Source organism: Etheostoma cragini, chromosome 9, assembly GCF_013103735.1.
Source record: "Etheostoma cragini isolate CJK2018 chromosome 9, CSU_Ecrag_1.0, whole genome shotgun sequence".
Lineage (NCBI taxonomy): Eukaryota > Metazoa > Chordata > Actinopteri > Perciformes > Percidae > Etheostoma > Etheostoma cragini.
Genome location: NC_048415.1, coordinates 1,400,407 through 1,416,589, shown reverse-complemented (window position 1 = coordinate 1,416,589; position 16,183 = coordinate 1,400,407). Strand labels below are relative to the sequence as shown.

Sequence of the window (16,183 nt, the reverse complement as noted above, 5' to 3'; positions counted from 1 at the left end):
TTTTGGAAAATGGCTGCAATGAAACAAAGAGTGAAAAATTTAAAGGGGTCTGAATACTTTCCGTACCCACTGTATAAGGCTATTCTTGGTGCGCTTCCATCTTATTTCTGTTCACTTCTTATGAAAAAAAGTACTGGTCATAACTCTCTCCGTTGTCAGGCTGTTGTCTTGTTTTCTGTCCCACGTGTCAGTACTGAGCTGGGTAAAAAGGCCTTCGCTTACTCTGCTCCCTTTACATGGAATTTGCTGCAGAAGAACTTGAAACTTTGTAAATTGGTTCCTTTGAGTATTTTTAAGCTGCAAATGAGAAGCTTTGACTTGGACTCCCTCACAGGTCAATGTTTTAATTGAGATTTCATTGTAAGTGCATATTTGGTTTTCATGTGTGTGTCTTTGTGCGTATGTAATGATGTTATGTAATTTTGATGCCTATCTTGCCCAGGTCTCCCTTGCAAAAGAGATTTTTAATCTCAATGGGTATTACCTGGTTAAATAAAGGATAAATACAAAATAAAAATAATTTTCTTTATTAGCATCCCAATCTTCACTAACCTCCTTTTTACATAGCTCATTCGAACCTCTTTGTAATTATTATACAGTGTAAATGTAAAAGGAGCTTGTGTGTGTGTATGAGAGAGAGCGAAGGTGGGGGGGGGGGCACATATGTAAATAGGCTGTTTTGCATATAAAATGCTTTCGATTCAATATTCCAGAGTAATAAATTGCTCAAAGTTAGAGACGGCGCACACGGCCCTGGGCTGTCCCGGACTCATTAAGTAGTCCAGTGTAGTGAGGCGGACACAAAGGCCGTAATTCAATGATGGGGAATTTACATGGAGATAAAATCCAGAAAGTGGGACGAGTAGGTGAGAGGGTGAAAGAGGAAGACGGATCTAGAGGGACGAGTAGTATTAGGAGACAAAGGAAAGAGCGTTAAAGAGGAGGAGAAAAGGGAGGGGATGTGATGAGGCATGTGAACTCAAAGAGAGAGAGGTGAAGAGGGGGACTTACATATGAGGAGTAGACCAGAACCACGACTCCAGCAGCCAATTCAGCGACGAATAGGATGAGGACAATGGAGAAGAACTGCAGGGACGAAAGAAGGGGAGACGAGGAGACAGTTTCTGGGTATTTTGTTAATTAAATATAATAGGGAGCAGATTTCCAAGACCAAGACCAGAGCCACAATGATCTGCATTCATGTTTAATAAGCATAATAAGGCATGGCTGTGCTCTTCCTTAAGTCATAAAGCTCTTTTGTCAACATTTGCTCTGATGATTGGCTGTTTAAGTGACTCTTGCATTGGGTATGGCGCCTTTTAATCAAACAAAAACAGAGTAAATGTTAAGTCATAATGCTCTTTTGTCAACCTTTGCTGTGATGATTGGCTGTTTAAGTGACTTTTGCATTGGGTATGGCGCCTTTTAATCAAACAAAAACAGAGTAAATGGTTAATTTAAAGTTGTGATGTTTGCAGCCACCAGTGCTTATAAACACCCAGGGTCATGTAAAACAGCTACTGCAGCGCGCAGCAATCACAGAGCGGCGATAAAGCTCGGCTGATTAGACAGAGCCTGACGTAGAGCCTAAATGATCCCCTCGATCAGCTCAGCCGCTCTCTTTATTCAGTCCATTACAGCTGTTCCTCATGGGAGCCAGATATGCGCAGCGTCCTGCGCCGTCAGTCGCGAGATCTGCTGCACCATCATTATTCAACTCGATGGGACATGTGGACATGATGGGGGTAATATGTGCTGCCTGTGCTTCTCATTACACTCACCGCAGTGGACTAAGAGGTAGTTAGGCTTGTCGTTAATGAGCATGATGGTATGCACTGTGCTGTTCGGGGGTTTGTTGCTGTTGCGGGTATGAATGAGGCAGGATGGGGCTATGATCTGAGCTGTTGATGAGCTGGGTGCGAATGTGAAGTATTGGGGGGGGGAGATTCTGAATGTGGAGCACCCTATGAACCCATACTGTACATGCTCATGTGTGGTGTTTTACATGCCAATGTTGTTTTTAATGGCAACGGAACACAATACTAGGGCTGCACGATACATGGAAAATATGCGATAACATTGAATATCGTGATAACGATATTACTTGGGATAGATAAGCATATTAAAGTGTATTCAATTCTGTATTTTTGCTGCTTTCAGCATTCTGTAAAATACAACAAATTGCTTGTTGACTTTAAAACAAATGAAAGATCATAACTTTCTTTTATGGAACAATTAAACATTGAATTGAACATAAAGGGCAGCACTTAAAAAAAAGCCATTTACGTTGTTAAATGCAGGTTTCTAATGATATTTCCTTTCAACTAACACACTGTCTAACTTACAAAGATACAGTTATTACCATTTCTCAGTACTACACCTTCAGGCAATGAATGTGAATGAGTGTAAAATCATTTATTTATGTGAAGACGGTCTACATAACGAAACGTTTCCAATTATTAAAACTCTATATTTTTTTTCCAATTTGCAAAAACAAGTTGCAAGACTGTGTGCAGGAGTTTTTCATTGCAACTCTAGACCTACTTGTCCCCATCCTACGCACCTGTCTCAAGCACGTAAAGGTGCAAAGTATTTTCTGTACTTCCAACTAACACACAAAAAAATCTGAGTGTATTTCACAATATGCTTCAGTACAATATCGTGCAACCCTACACAATACCCGAATGCATGACTGTATTGTGTCACTATTGGTTTCATGATATGATTTAGTTTGATCCATCTATACTCTGACTGGTAGACACCTTAAGAAATCATCTGTATGAAAGTACATGGAGTTTTGGAGGGGTGATGAATGTAAGTTGATCAGTCTCTCTCTTTTAGCTCCAATTTTGGTCTCCACCAGATCAGAGCTTGTTTGATGGTAATTTCTACAAACGGATATCTGCACGTGAATCTGTAGGCAATGGGACACTATTTTGGTATTAGAAGTGTTCTGGTTTCAGTTTGTAGTCCATTGGTAGTCTGAGCAGTATTAACCAATCATGATGATGAGACATTGCTTGCCTACAGGTAAACTGTCCGTGAGGAGAGCAAAGAGATGGAAAGCATTGGTCAAAATGCAAATTTTGGAACCCATCGGCCATTGGTTTAGCTTTTCATTAACTTTCTGTATTAATGTATTTGCATTCATATGCAGATATCTATTTAAGGAGATGTCGTCTCTGAACTCCAACTCCATTGTTGCATCTCAAGTTGCTAATCTTGGCCCGTGTATCCCCTGGCTACCCTACATCAATCATCTGGGTGCAACAGCTTTTGAGAGGCTAATAGGTTTTTGGAAATGAGAAGCCATGTTAAATGACTAACCCTCTCTTACTATTACTTCTTATTGACCCCACTCCACCTTAATATTGTTAATTTTGAGAGGAGGATTCCTTTTATGAGACAGAGGTGCTGCCTCAGGCCTCCCATTATGTATCGAGTCGAGCACCGACTTGCCCTCTTTTTACCTTTTCTGAATTAAAGGACTGCCCTTTTCCACGACTGCCTTCATCTCCACACTCATGTCACACAGGCATAGTGAAAGGCCATTTACTCATCATCATATTGTGCTACTAGATAAAGACAGCCTCGGGGTCTACTGAAGAAGATTAAGGGATCATTGCGTAGACCGTCAAGTGAGGGAGGTGTTTACCGACGTCTGTTTCCTGTCGTCGGTAGAGAGTTTTCTTTTGTCTGCTCTGCAACTTCATTCAGCAAGAAGGGAATGCCATGACAATAAGGACTATACTCCACATGTGAGACTAGTTTTTCTACTGGTACACTGGATGTTCCTGGTCTTGGCATTTTAAAAACACTTAACTTAACACAAAGAACAACACACTGGATTGATTAAGAAATATGGACCAGGGGACATTTAGACAGGTTCAAACTGGATTCATCACATATGTTCAATTGTCATTGTTTCTCACAATGTGGCTGTTTATTAAAAGGTCCTATACACATACCGTGAGCAGGAGACACTTGCTCTCCTTGTGGGCCCCACACCAGCCCAGGGACCCCAGCAGCACCAGCACGACCCCGATGGCAATGCAGAAAACGACCACGTTGATGAACTGCACGCCTTGACCGGAGAACGGCCCCAGCAGCTGGAGGAAGGAGCTCCCGTCTACGCTCACCCAGATCCCCGTGGCGAGCAGGGTCAGGCCCCCCAGCTGCAGGAGGATCAAGGAAAACACGATCAACATCTACACACAGATCCCCGTGAAAGGGCAACACTGAGAAACTAGTTTTCCGGAGAAGGCGATGTGTACACAACAACGGCGAGTAAAAGGTCAACCCCTTGGGTTCAACAGATAGAAATAGGTTTTTGGATATGAAAAGTCATCTTTAGTCACTAAACCGCTCTTATTATTACCTCTTGGTGACGCCATGCCACTTTAATAACTTCCATTTAGAGAGGAGGATTCCTTTTGTGAGACAGAGGTGCTGCCTCAGGCCTCCCATTATGTATCGAGGCTCGAGCACCAACTTGCCCTCTTTTTTACAAAATGACTGCCCTTTTCCTTCACTGCCTTCCTCTCCCAACCCATGTCACACAGGCGTAGGCGAAGCCCATTTACTCATCATCATATTGGGCTGCTCGATAGATAGCCTCGGGGTCTACTGACGTGGATTAGGGGATTATCGCGTGGACCGTCAAGCGAGGGAAGCGTTTTTACTGTTTTCTTTTGTCAGCTCTGCAGCTGAATTCAGCAAGCAGGAAATGCAATGACAACAACGACTAGACTCCACATATGTGACTAGTGTTTCCACTGGTATGCACTGAATGTTCATCATCTTGGCAAAAACAACACACTGGACGACACATATACTCTGACACTCAAAAAAAAGGACAGACATAAAGTTCTGTCTCTTATTTAACCTACATTTGAAGGTAACGTATGCTACGCTTTTGAGAATGTACAGTAATGAAACTAGCCTAGTACTCTCTGACCATGAACATCACAAAGGCCACATAGTAGGGGAAACTGCATTTATAGTAATCTATGGACTCAAAACCTGAATCACCTGCTCATAACAAACTAAATCAGAACTATGTCATGTCCCATGTTTCACATTACAGTGTAGTAATCACCCAATCCCACTTTCATTATCTCTCCCTCCTCTTCTCTTGACCTTTGACCTTCTCTTCCACCCTTTCCCCCTCTTCCATCTCCTCCTGTGTGTTTCCCCCTGCACTCCTCGCACTGTGAGTGATTTCTTCTTCTTCTTCTTCTTCCCCCGTCCTCTGCAGAAACCATGTTTGAAACCTGATATTGTCTGTCAGGCTCCACATCTCCTGCCAGACGCCAACCCCACCCATGTGGGGATCATCTCCCCCTTCTTTTCTCCATCTCCCTACCTTGGCCTTGCTCTTTTTTTTTTTTTTGCTCTCCTTTATTCTCTCAGCCTCTCCCCATCTTTCACTTCACTTTTCTCGTCTCTTGAACCTGTTTTGGTTCCATCAGTTCACCAAAAGCTAAATGTTAGACGACAAGCGTATTCCTCTCTAAGTCGACGTGTGCCACCATCATCCTTCAGCAGGTATAATTGCATCTGGCACTATGTCTTTCTTTATTTTTAACACTTTTGATGGTGCTCATATGCAGGTTGATGCCCTGTCAGTTGAACACCCACATGGAGGAAAAAAAGGACTGGAAGTAGCAGGGGGGGGGGAAGAACAAGCAGTGTTGTATTTTTGGAGATGGGAAATATAACCTGTTAGAGGAGAGGGAATGAATCACAGGCCGGATAGGAGGCCACGGCCATCCAGAGAGAGGGAAGTAAATGGAGGGCGATAGATAGAAAGATACCGAGGGAGCAGAAAAAGAGAACATGCCCATTCCCACCCCAAGTGAAATGGAATGGGTTCTTTCGGTAAGGGCTGGAATGAGAAAGATGTCACTTGAGTTTAAAAACCCCATTTTCAAGGGTCACATTATCGGGAACAGACGATCTGATGACGTCCCGACACTCTGCCGTGGATCTGCACACGGAGATGTCTTCTGTCCAGTCTCTAAGGGTTTTGTTTACCTTTTTTAGTTTGCATTATATTTATAAAGGTCTTTCATATATGGAACTGAGAAACAGGGTAATGCAGTGACCACTGCACCGGACTCTGCAGAGGCTGAATTTAACCCTTGTGTTGTCCTCAGGTTAAATTGACCCGTTTCAAAGTGTTTTGTATCAGAAGTATGGATTTCTTTCAATCAAATTGCCCAAAAATACCATGGACGATTTAGCGTTTATAGCGACGATAACCATTTAACATTCGTCAGGAAATTTTAATTTTTTGGCGTGTTTATTTATTCTTATAGCATTTTAATTCTTTTTTTCTGATGGTTTCAAAACAGTATTCGGACAAAATTTTGACATCTAACCATCTGTGATCCACTCAATTAGTCAAAATAATTCATAATTTCTGCCTTTTTAACTATAATCTATGTATAATTTGATATAAAGGAGTTTTTCTGACCATGACTTCCAAAAATAAATGTAAAACATGTTATTAAACCAGCTCAGTTTATTTTTTTTAAAACACCAAAGGCATGTAAAAAGTGACAAAAACATTGGAAAAGCACCAAAAAAAAGGTAATTTTCAATTTTGACAAGGAAGGACAAGTTCGTGGTTAATGGGAAGTTAATGGGAAGACAACACGAGGGTTTAAGTTTAAGATTTAACAACAGAATACTTCTTCCACACACTGTCAGTGTAGAAAGATGCCGTAATTCTTTGTAAAGCTCATTTTCTGTAACCAGTGTAAATGCAGGAGTTAGCACGCTAGCGGACTAGCTATTTGAACTCTAGAGTCCTCCATACATTTAATTGACGTAAAGGTAGAAATACTACAATTTGATACTCACATACAAGTAAAACTCTTAACTTGAGTGTAAATAGAAATAATACAGCATAACATCCCATTACAAGTAAACATTTTATTGAAGTAAAATTAGAAATGTGATACATTACAAGATCCAAGTAAAAATCCTCCTAAAGTAAAAGCAGAAAACTACAGTAGAATACTCCATTACAAGTAAAGATGTTACTTAAGTACAAGTAGAAAAACTACAGAAGTAAAGTAGAAATAATACAGAAGTAAAAGGACAAGTACTCCTCCCCACACCGTCTATAGTATATTTATATACAGTATATTTATTTTTTTAAAGTTGCTTTTATTTAAGACTCTGCGGTATACTGTATTACCGCCCATCTCTTTAAATTATTATGGCTTTCTTTAGAAATGTACACAAAGACCCATGCATTAGAGCACAGAAAAGTTTTTTTTCATGCAGAGAATATATCTATATTCTTTTTTATTTACCTTTTATTTAACCAGGTTTGTGTCATTGAGATATACAATTTCTTTTTAAGAGATACCTGGTCAAGATAGCAGAGCAAATTATTTACATTAAACTAAAAATTTAAAATCAAAGACAAAAAACCAAAACAAAAGAGGCATAATTTGATATAAATGAGTTTTTTTTTTACCATAACTTCCAAGAATAAATGTAAAACCGATTATTAAACCAGCTCAGTTTTTTTTTTTTTAAAGCACCAAAAGCATGGAAAAAGTGACAAATGAATCAGAAAAAAATATATTATAAAATAATAGTTACATAAAACAAAATTTTCAAATCAAAAACAAAAAAATAGGCAAAGATAACTCAAGTGCATTTCAATTAAATAAAAGTGCCAGTAATCAAAACATTTGCACGTGTGAATGGAGTCATGATCTATGGTTTTAACATAACCTTTAAACTCATTTAAGGAAATTAGACACTGATATATAAACAAACGTCTATGGCTAAACAAGCCAAGGAGACATCGCTAATTAAAGAAACTCCTAACAGTTACACAGCGACTAATGAGAAGATATTAAAGTACATCCCTTAATGTTTGATTGGCAGCTGATCTCTGTGCAGGGAAGAAACGCCACAACCATCAGCTCTCAGCAGAGAAAATAAGAGTTTAACAGTTAAAGCTATAGTGCAACCTCTTGTATATTAATGAACATCCGTTACATTCAAGCGAGTTGGCACAAAGCTTGTGAAGCCGATCAGTACCACAGTTCTCCGTATGGTTAGGTTTACAATATGGAGTACATTTGCATTTTATGTAACCGCTGAAAAAGGACCACAGCTGTGTTCAGCTTTGGAGACAAATAGGACATAACAATCACAAGATAATTACCTCTTCTGAAGCGTCCATCCACGTTGGGTTTTTTATCCTTTGTGTCCTCCTGGATTTGATGGGTTCAACTACTTGCAACTGCGTGGTAGTGGGGTGCGGTGCTCGATCACCGAAAGATTGCAGCATGTGGATGCGTGGACAGTGTTGTTGTCATTACGTAGAATTCCTCATGAGGGCGACAGCAACTACCCGCCGTTAGCTTTAAAACACAAACTCCAACCCGCTGCCCCTTACACGTCTTCTGTAGAAGTGAGTTCACAGAACGTGGCAGAGTCTCCCCAACTGTAATTAAAGCAAAACCCAACATAGAGCGGCTGAGTGAAGGTGGTCTGCACTCTGTGGAGGAGAGTCATGGTTTTAGAGACGCTGTAGAAGGACAGAAGGCCCCTACTGTGATCCAGGTACACTCCTACTCTGGACGACCACGGACCTGAGACGTGAGTGCAGACATTGTTGTGATGAAATGTAAGACTTTTATTGAGATGACTTAACGCCCAAGATTTGTCATTGGATCCAAAGCCCCCTGTTCTGCTGATATCCTTGTAAGTGACTGCTACCTCAACCCCTATCCCACTCCACTCTACCTCCAAGTAACGACGACCAGTCAGACTCTCTCTACTCAGGACTTGACGAAGTGTAGTGAATCGGTCTTGGTGACTTGGATAAGACTGTTGGTCTCTCGTGAATGTTGCTCCTCTGTTCCCCACTGACACCTGTGTGTGTGCTGTATTTGGATCCAGTGTGATTTTCTGCGAACATTTTAAGAATTCAGCTCTGGTTTGGGGCTCCGGATGGGACAGTAAAACGTCCACATCAGTCACCGCCAGTGAGATGTTTGTCCATGTCTCACTCAGAAAGTCCTGTAGTTTTCCTTTGACTTCTGACACAGCCGCTGTCACACCCTCAAAGCATCTCAGAGGACGGATATTGATGCTGGATGAGTCTGTAGGTTCGCTGAGTGGTGTCAGTGAGGGGTAGTTGTGTAGAAACTGGTTGTGATCCTCGGTGTGTAAAAGCTTCGTCAGCTCGGCGTCGTTCCTCTTCAGCTCAGCGATCTCCTGCTCCATCCTCTCCCGAAGCTCTGGGACTCGACTGACCTCGCTTTTTTGCTGCGATCTGATCTGCTCTTTCACATCAGCGCTTCTTTTCTCAATAAATCGGATCAGTTCAGTGAAGATCTTCTCGCTGTCCTCCACTGCTTTATCAGCAGAGCGATTGATGGCCTCCATCTCAGGTTGAAACAGCATCACCTCTTTTTCTCTGTCCTGGAGTCCCTGCTGGATGTTTGGTTGATTCCCCTCGAGCTCCTTCTGTCTTTCAGTCCTTTCTGCTACAGCAGAGACTGTGTCGTGGTCTTTGTGTTCATCCACAGGGCAGAGATAACAGATACACTGCCGATCAGTACGGCAGAACATCTTCATCACCTCATTGTGACGAGAGCAGATGTTCTCCTGGAGCTTCTTGGACGGATCCACCAGCTTGTGCTTTTCAAAGATTGGTAATTCAAAGTGAGGCTGAAGGTGTTGCTCACAGAGAGAGACCAAACACACATGACAGGACTTGTTCGCTTTCAGTTTGATCCCAGTGCAGAAATCACAGTCCACATCTTCAGCTTCAGCTTTGCAGTGATCAGTTTGGACTCCATTGTTCTTAAATTCTTCCACTAAATCTGCTAACGTTGTGTTTTCCACCAAGACGGGCCTCGGTTTGAAGATTTGCCCACACTGAGGGCAGCTGTAGAGTCCCTTGTCATCCTCTGTATCCCAGAAGCTTTTAATACATTTTGTGCAGTAGCTGTGTTCACAAGACGTAGTCACTGGATCGCTCAGTAGATCCAGACAGATCAAACAAGACAAGGCATCCCGGTCCAGCTTAGCTCGTTTCTGCTCCATTTCTCCTCTCACTGACAATGACTGCCTGACTCTCACTTTCTGAGAAGTGAAACTAGTTTGAGCTCTGATCTGAGCAACATGTATTTCCGCAGTAGAAGGGAGGGGGGGGGGGGGGGGGGGGCTGTCAGCTTTTACACCAAAATGGGAACCAGGAGTTACATAGACAGAGCAAAGCTTGCAGTGTGTAGGAACAGTGTAACAGTCTGTTACATTTTCTTTTACTGTTTAAAAATAGATGACTGACAACAGGAAGTTATCAAACTAAACTGTCATGAAATACAGTTTTGCTGTGTAATAGTCTTAACCCTCATGTTGTCCTCGGGTCAAATTTGACCCATTTTCAATTTTTTTAATCACAAAAAATGGGCGTTTGAAATAGGCGCTGAAAATGTCAACATTACAAATAGCAAATAACTTTGAAAAAAACCAAATCCAAAAAGCATCCACAACATTGAAAAAGTGACAAAAAAGTCCAAAAAAGCAATAATAGTGTTGACATTTTATAGATTTTTTTCATGGTTGACGGGAAGACAACACAAGGGTTAAGTATATAAGGATCTATTTTAAGGTATTTAAATTACAGAATCACAATTCTAAACCAAAACCAGCATTTCAATCTTCAGATGGATTCAAACTAATAGCCTCAAAGAAGTGGGCGTGATTTAATCTAAAGTGACACGCTAATTTCAGTAGATGGACAGAAAAACATGAATCAATCAATCAATCTAAATGTATTTATGTAGCACTCTACAGCAACCAGCAGGTATCCAAAGTGCTTATCATCAGAATGAGTAAAATCACATCATACAATAGAAAGGGTGGACTTAGAAAACAGTAAAATCACAAAAGGTTGCAAAGAAACAAAAGAATTGAATGGTCGCACCACTGCTCCGTATCAAAGGCCAGACTAAACAGAGAGTTTAGACCTAAAAAGAGCTACTCTACATCTGTTGTAGTCCGAATATCGGGGGGGAACTTGTTCCAGAGTCTCGGGGCAGCAACTGCAAAATCCTGATCACCCCCCCCTGTTTATACCTAGACCTTGGGACTAACTGATTTGAAGACAGCGTTGACCGGTTGTGCTCCCACAAAGTTAAAATTTCAAACAAAAACTCTGGGGCGAGACCATTTAAAGCCTAAAAGACTAACAATAAAATCTTAAAATCTATTCTAAATCGCACCGGGAGCCAATGCAGGGTGTAGAGAACGGGAGCGATGTGTGCACGTCTAGATGTATTTGTTAAAAAGCTGAAGAAGTTAAAGACGAAGTTGAAGGCTTACCTTTAGCCAGCAGGCGAAGCTGCAAAATTTAAGCTATCATTTCTCCAAAATTCTTTTTGAAGACTGCGCTGTTTGAAGTAATATTTCCTTTATGCCAACCTGACATCAAATGACTTTTGAAGCAGTTTTACTTTTGCCAACCAAATTTTCTAATATCAGAACTGATTCACAAAAATCTCAGGACGCTCCCGTCGTCTCAGTCGTTCTTTTGTTTAAATGTAATCGTGACCCTGCATGATCCCCGTAATTTCCAAAATCTTCTAGTCTGAGACTGATGGCCGTTTTACAGTCGACGCATCCAAGCGTGCGAGCCAATGTGATGTCAACATGACGCAGATTTTGCTGGTGCGCCAGGATTTTGAGAGCTCAAATCAGTTGAGAGCTCGTCCAGAGGGATCAGCGGTGCACAGGAGGCCTGACCGAGCTCGAGCGGAACCGGATGGAACCGGATGGAAGGACTCTGAGTGACTGCAGGTCTCTCTGGTGAACTTACTGGGTTAAGATGAGTTCTTTGAAGGTGAATGAAAAGCTTGATCTGACCAAGTAGGTCATCCAATCAAATCGAAAGCGCTGACGGCAATGCTGCTCCAGTGCAGATTTTAGTCGTGCATGTTCAAATGTAAACGGTTTACAGCAAAACTTGTAATACTTAAATTTGTGAACTAATAACTAGTTTGATTGCTCAAAACGCCATTACACTGACAGCCTTTGTTGTGTTTGATGCTAACTTGTAGCTAAGCCAGCAGTGAACCAACTTTGTTAATTAGGTACATTTTTACTGAATTGACATAACAGAAATCTCTCGTTAGCATCTTGCATGCTACTTAATTCTGCACTCGACTCACATCGGGGAGTGACTCTGCCATTCTTTACCTTTTTCTTCTTCGTCTAGTCCGGAGAATTAGCGGGAGCCTTTGCTCATTAGCGCCACCTCTGTTCAGGAGAATACTGCAAATAGTGTCTTCAGAGGCATAAGCTGCACAAGTAGTTCTCTGACTTCTGTAGTACACACAGCGTATCAAACAAAGAGAAACCAGACCCTTAATAATGTCGTTAGTCAAGTTTTGGAATTTATGAACTGACTCAGATTCGCACAAGAATATTGACTCCTGCCCCTTATTTCCTCGAAAGATAAATTCTCTAAATACAGATTTCCTCTGTGGATGACTCCTGATTTAGAGGAATAATCATAAAGTTGCAACACCGAGCGTGAAATGCAGCCGAAGTGTTGGAGCAGTCGCCGCAAATCATTGCCTTTTTACGAGCATGAGAATTGTTTAAATCATTCAGCACCGCTGGCTAATAAAGAGACGTCATAATCAGTGTGCCGCTGTGCCTTTAAGAGCTGCCGATCCACATCCAGAAGCAACGTAACTCATGCAGAAATTAGGAAATGTGAGGAAAAAGTGATGACTTGTGCTGGGAGCTTCATCTGTGACAGCGGGACTCCAGGTGGGCCCGACGCACCGGGCAACTTCAGCTTGGCCCCTGCTAAGGTTTCTCTCCATCTGACAAACTACATTAGTCATAACATCAAGCCAAAGATGAAGGTTGGCCAAATCAGAGCCTTTGAAGTTAATGAGATGAAAATGGCTACGGTGGAGAGACAGGAGCATCATTCAGGCCTTCTGGCTCAGTGATCTGAAGTGTTTTTTTAAACACATGTTTGCATTGAAGGGGGGTGTGAACTGATTTTCTACGCTTTGTGCATTTTTACTTCCCACATGACTTTTTTAATGTTAAGATTCAACACGACCAGTGAAAATCCCTCCCCCGCCGCATCCTCGTGTATATGAGCATGTAATCAAAGTGGAAGCATACTCACAAAGATAAGCAAGTTGAACATGACCATCATCAGTTTGATGAATGTGAAGCAGCCCATTTTAATCTGTAATAAAAGAAGATAAATTACTGCATTTCTTCCTTCTTCAACCGAGACCTTCCTTGTATCTCTCTCTCTCACACACACACAGACACACACACACACACACACACACACACACACACACACACACACTCTACATCTACGTGGCCAATCTTCGTGCATGCTGTGCTATTACATCCAGCCCACATCCCAGCAAAATTACTGTGAAAATGACACTGCTGACAATGAGCCTTGATGATAACACACACAGCTGTGAGAAACGGTAGATATATCTGTTAATGGGAGATCTTTAGGAGAAGGAAAGCCATCTGAGAAAGGCGTTACGTGGCCGAGGCATTGACACACATTGCAAATCTTACCGTTTAGGGTGCTTATATTCCTGCACGTATATATCCACCTTAAAGAAGAAAAGTCCACTGTCTAAATATTGCTGTATAGTAATGATGCCCGCAGAGAATCCAAGAATCTGATCTCAGACATCGGATGAGTGCCTCTCTTCAGGCTTGCTGGTGCAGTGATCGGTGGGTCGGGTGTGGTCCCTGAGGGTACAGGTGACAGCAGGTGGAGGATGTTCAGGTTCAGGTACAGAGGGGAGGAGCCAGTGGCCGCTCTGACCGCTGCAGGCACACCGTGACACAGATTCACAGCTGCGGATCGCCTGCTCAGGGGTTTGAGGTTTGAATACAATGGGCGTGTCCAGTGTCTCTGCTTTAGACCTGTCAGGACTAACCCTCCAAACAAGTCTGCAGAGTCACATGTGACTTGAGTAGATTTGAAAGTAACATGCTCCAGATACATTTCTCTATTTATCCTGATGTTCAAATATTAGTTCTTATATTTTATTCCAATTATTATTATTTCATGTATAGCGTATGTATGTATATTGTATCCTAGTATTTAATTTAGATATATATTCTTTGCTGTGTGACTGATTTGGCTGCTGTAACACCCTCATTTACCTTTTTTGGGATCTATCTATCTATCTATCTATCTATCTATCTATCTATCTATCTATCTATCTATCTATCTATGTTTAGGCCTTTTTCAAAAATCAACAATGGTTTTGGATTTTTTTTTTCTTCTTTCAAAGATTCGATGGATTTGGATTCAGCCTAATAGTCCTAACCTTTTGCGTTGAATCTGTTAAGTGTATCTTACAATGGTAATATAAAAGTATGATTCTCTTTTTTCGTTGTCTAGAAGTTTGATTCGATTTCTTACGAGCCAACTCACGTTTCGTCAGACTGGCTTCTGGGCTACCTCGCTCTGAAAATACCGTAAATGTAAAAAGAATCATTGTTTTAAAACCCACACCATCTATGTTCCCTCAACCCTCGTGTTGGCTTCCCGTCAATATTGAAAATCAACACTTTTGTTGATGCTTGTTTTCAATGTGTGTCACCAGTTTTACAGTTATTTGTGGATTTTATGGTCAATAAATCTCATTTATAGGAACCATTATACCTAATGTTTGAGTTAGAAAAGCAGAAATTAGGAATTATTAAGACTAAAATTAAAGGAAAGGATGTTGATGGATAATCACAGACTGGAATATGTCAACTTTTACTCAACACTATTTCAAAAACACTTAAATTTGAGATTTGTACTTGCCAAAGAGCGTTGGGTGGAATCAATCATGTTATTTTGGGGAATTAAAAAGAACATTGATATAGGACAACGGGTCAATTTGACTCAAGGACAACATTAAGGTTTTTTTTCCTTCTCAACCTGGACCCTATTTCCCTGTTTTTGTGTGTGACTGATCAACAACAATCTTTGATATTGCTCCAGTATTATGCGTGAGCGCTGCAACCGGCGGCCACAGGCCGGGCGGCGATGTAACCCTCGGTTAGCGTCCACTAAAGCTGCTGTTTTTACCGCTGAAGGCTTGGAGTATTATGTGTCTGACGACGTCATGCAAAGGGTCCTAACAGAAAGAAGCGTCTTTAAAGACCTTTCTGTTTAACCATAAACAGCTCTGAGGTTGCTGGTGCTAAACCCACCAGAAAAAAACAGCATTTTGGTTCTGGAAATCAGTAAACTATGTGTTTATTTCAACCGAGACTAGAGTTTAAATGGTGGGAAACGTGGAACGCCGCCCCAAAACGGATTTCCATAGTTTTCTTTAGTTTCTGTCTACTTTGAATAAAGTGTTTTTTACGGTGCTAAAATCCCTGTTTCTTCATATGGAGTCTGGTGGCTTTAGCGATCGTAATCTTGCGAATGTTTTTATCCTAAACAGAAGATTTGGGGGAATTTTACACTCTGCAACCCCAGCCAACACTACCTGAGATGGTTGTATGTTTGCTAGGTGACAGTTAGTCCACAGTAGGGCTGGGTATTGATACTCTATTGACCAAAAATAACCCAGTAGCCTGTCGAGTAGAACCCAAGCTCCTCCAGTCAAACAAAACCTCCATTTGATCCTTTTTGAAGCCATATCTAGAAAAATGTGCCTAGTTGTGTTTTGCTTGCCAACTGCCCAAGAATGGAAGATTCTTCCATTTACACAATGGGTAGCTTATCGAATGAAGTAAAAAAAAAAAAAAAAAGAATTTAAGTTGTAAAGTGAAGTACTTTTCTGGTATCTGTATCCATTTGAGAGTATTGTAGACCCAGACCAGTTCCTAAAAGTCTTTTATTCTTGTTTACATCTTACCTGGGACATGCAGCGTTATCAACTATTTTATGGATGGATGGATGGATGGATGGATGGATGGATGGATGATTAATCCCAGTAAGGCATTTCACTGTTACAGCTGCTTAGCAAAAAAATAAGCTATTTTGTTAAATAAACCATACAGTACTTATAAATATACAACACTTGTCGACAATAGCTCAAATAAATGAGGATTCTGCATAATGTGCAGCCATCAAGTGCTTATTTTATGATCCCTTTTATGATTTCAAAATAATTTGGCCTTGAAAACG

At 41.2% G+C, this 16,183-nt stretch overlaps 2 protein-coding genes across 2 annotated transcripts in view; both read right to left on the bottom strand.

Annotated features, from left to right (window-relative positions):
- LOC117949937 (tetraspanin-1) overlaps nucleotides 1-13,305 on the bottom strand; it is a 23,113-nt gene extending 9,808 nt beyond the window's left edge. The window contains exons 1-3 of the mRNA XM_034880538.1: nucleotides 13,193-13,305; nucleotides 3,969-4,175; nucleotides 1,012-1,086 (exon numbers count right to left, since the gene is read on the bottom strand). Of these exons, the coding sequence (XP_034736429.1) occupies nucleotides 1,012-1,086; nucleotides 3,969-4,175; nucleotides 13,193-13,249 (339 nt within the window). The 5' untranslated portion in view covers nucleotides 13,250-13,305. The remainder of the gene's footprint in view (nucleotides 1-1,011; nucleotides 1,087-3,968; nucleotides 4,176-13,192) is intronic.
- Nucleotides 8,223-10,180, bottom strand: LOC117949914 (tripartite motif-containing protein 16-like). Its single transcript, XM_034880513.1, has one exon. The coding sequence runs from the start codon at nucleotides 10,084-10,086 to the stop codon at nucleotides 8,425-8,427; it is 1,662 nt and encodes a 553-aa protein (XP_034736404.1). The 5' UTR covers nucleotides 10,087-10,180; the 3' UTR covers nucleotides 8,223-8,424.
- Nucleotides 13,306-16,183: the final 2,878 nt, after the last annotated feature.

Excerpts from the sequence above, each read along its gene's own strand:
- LOC117949914 (XM_034880513.1), bottom strand. The coding sequence starts at position 10,086 with ATGGAGCAGAAACGAGCTAAGCTGGACCGGGATGCCTTGTCTTGTTTG.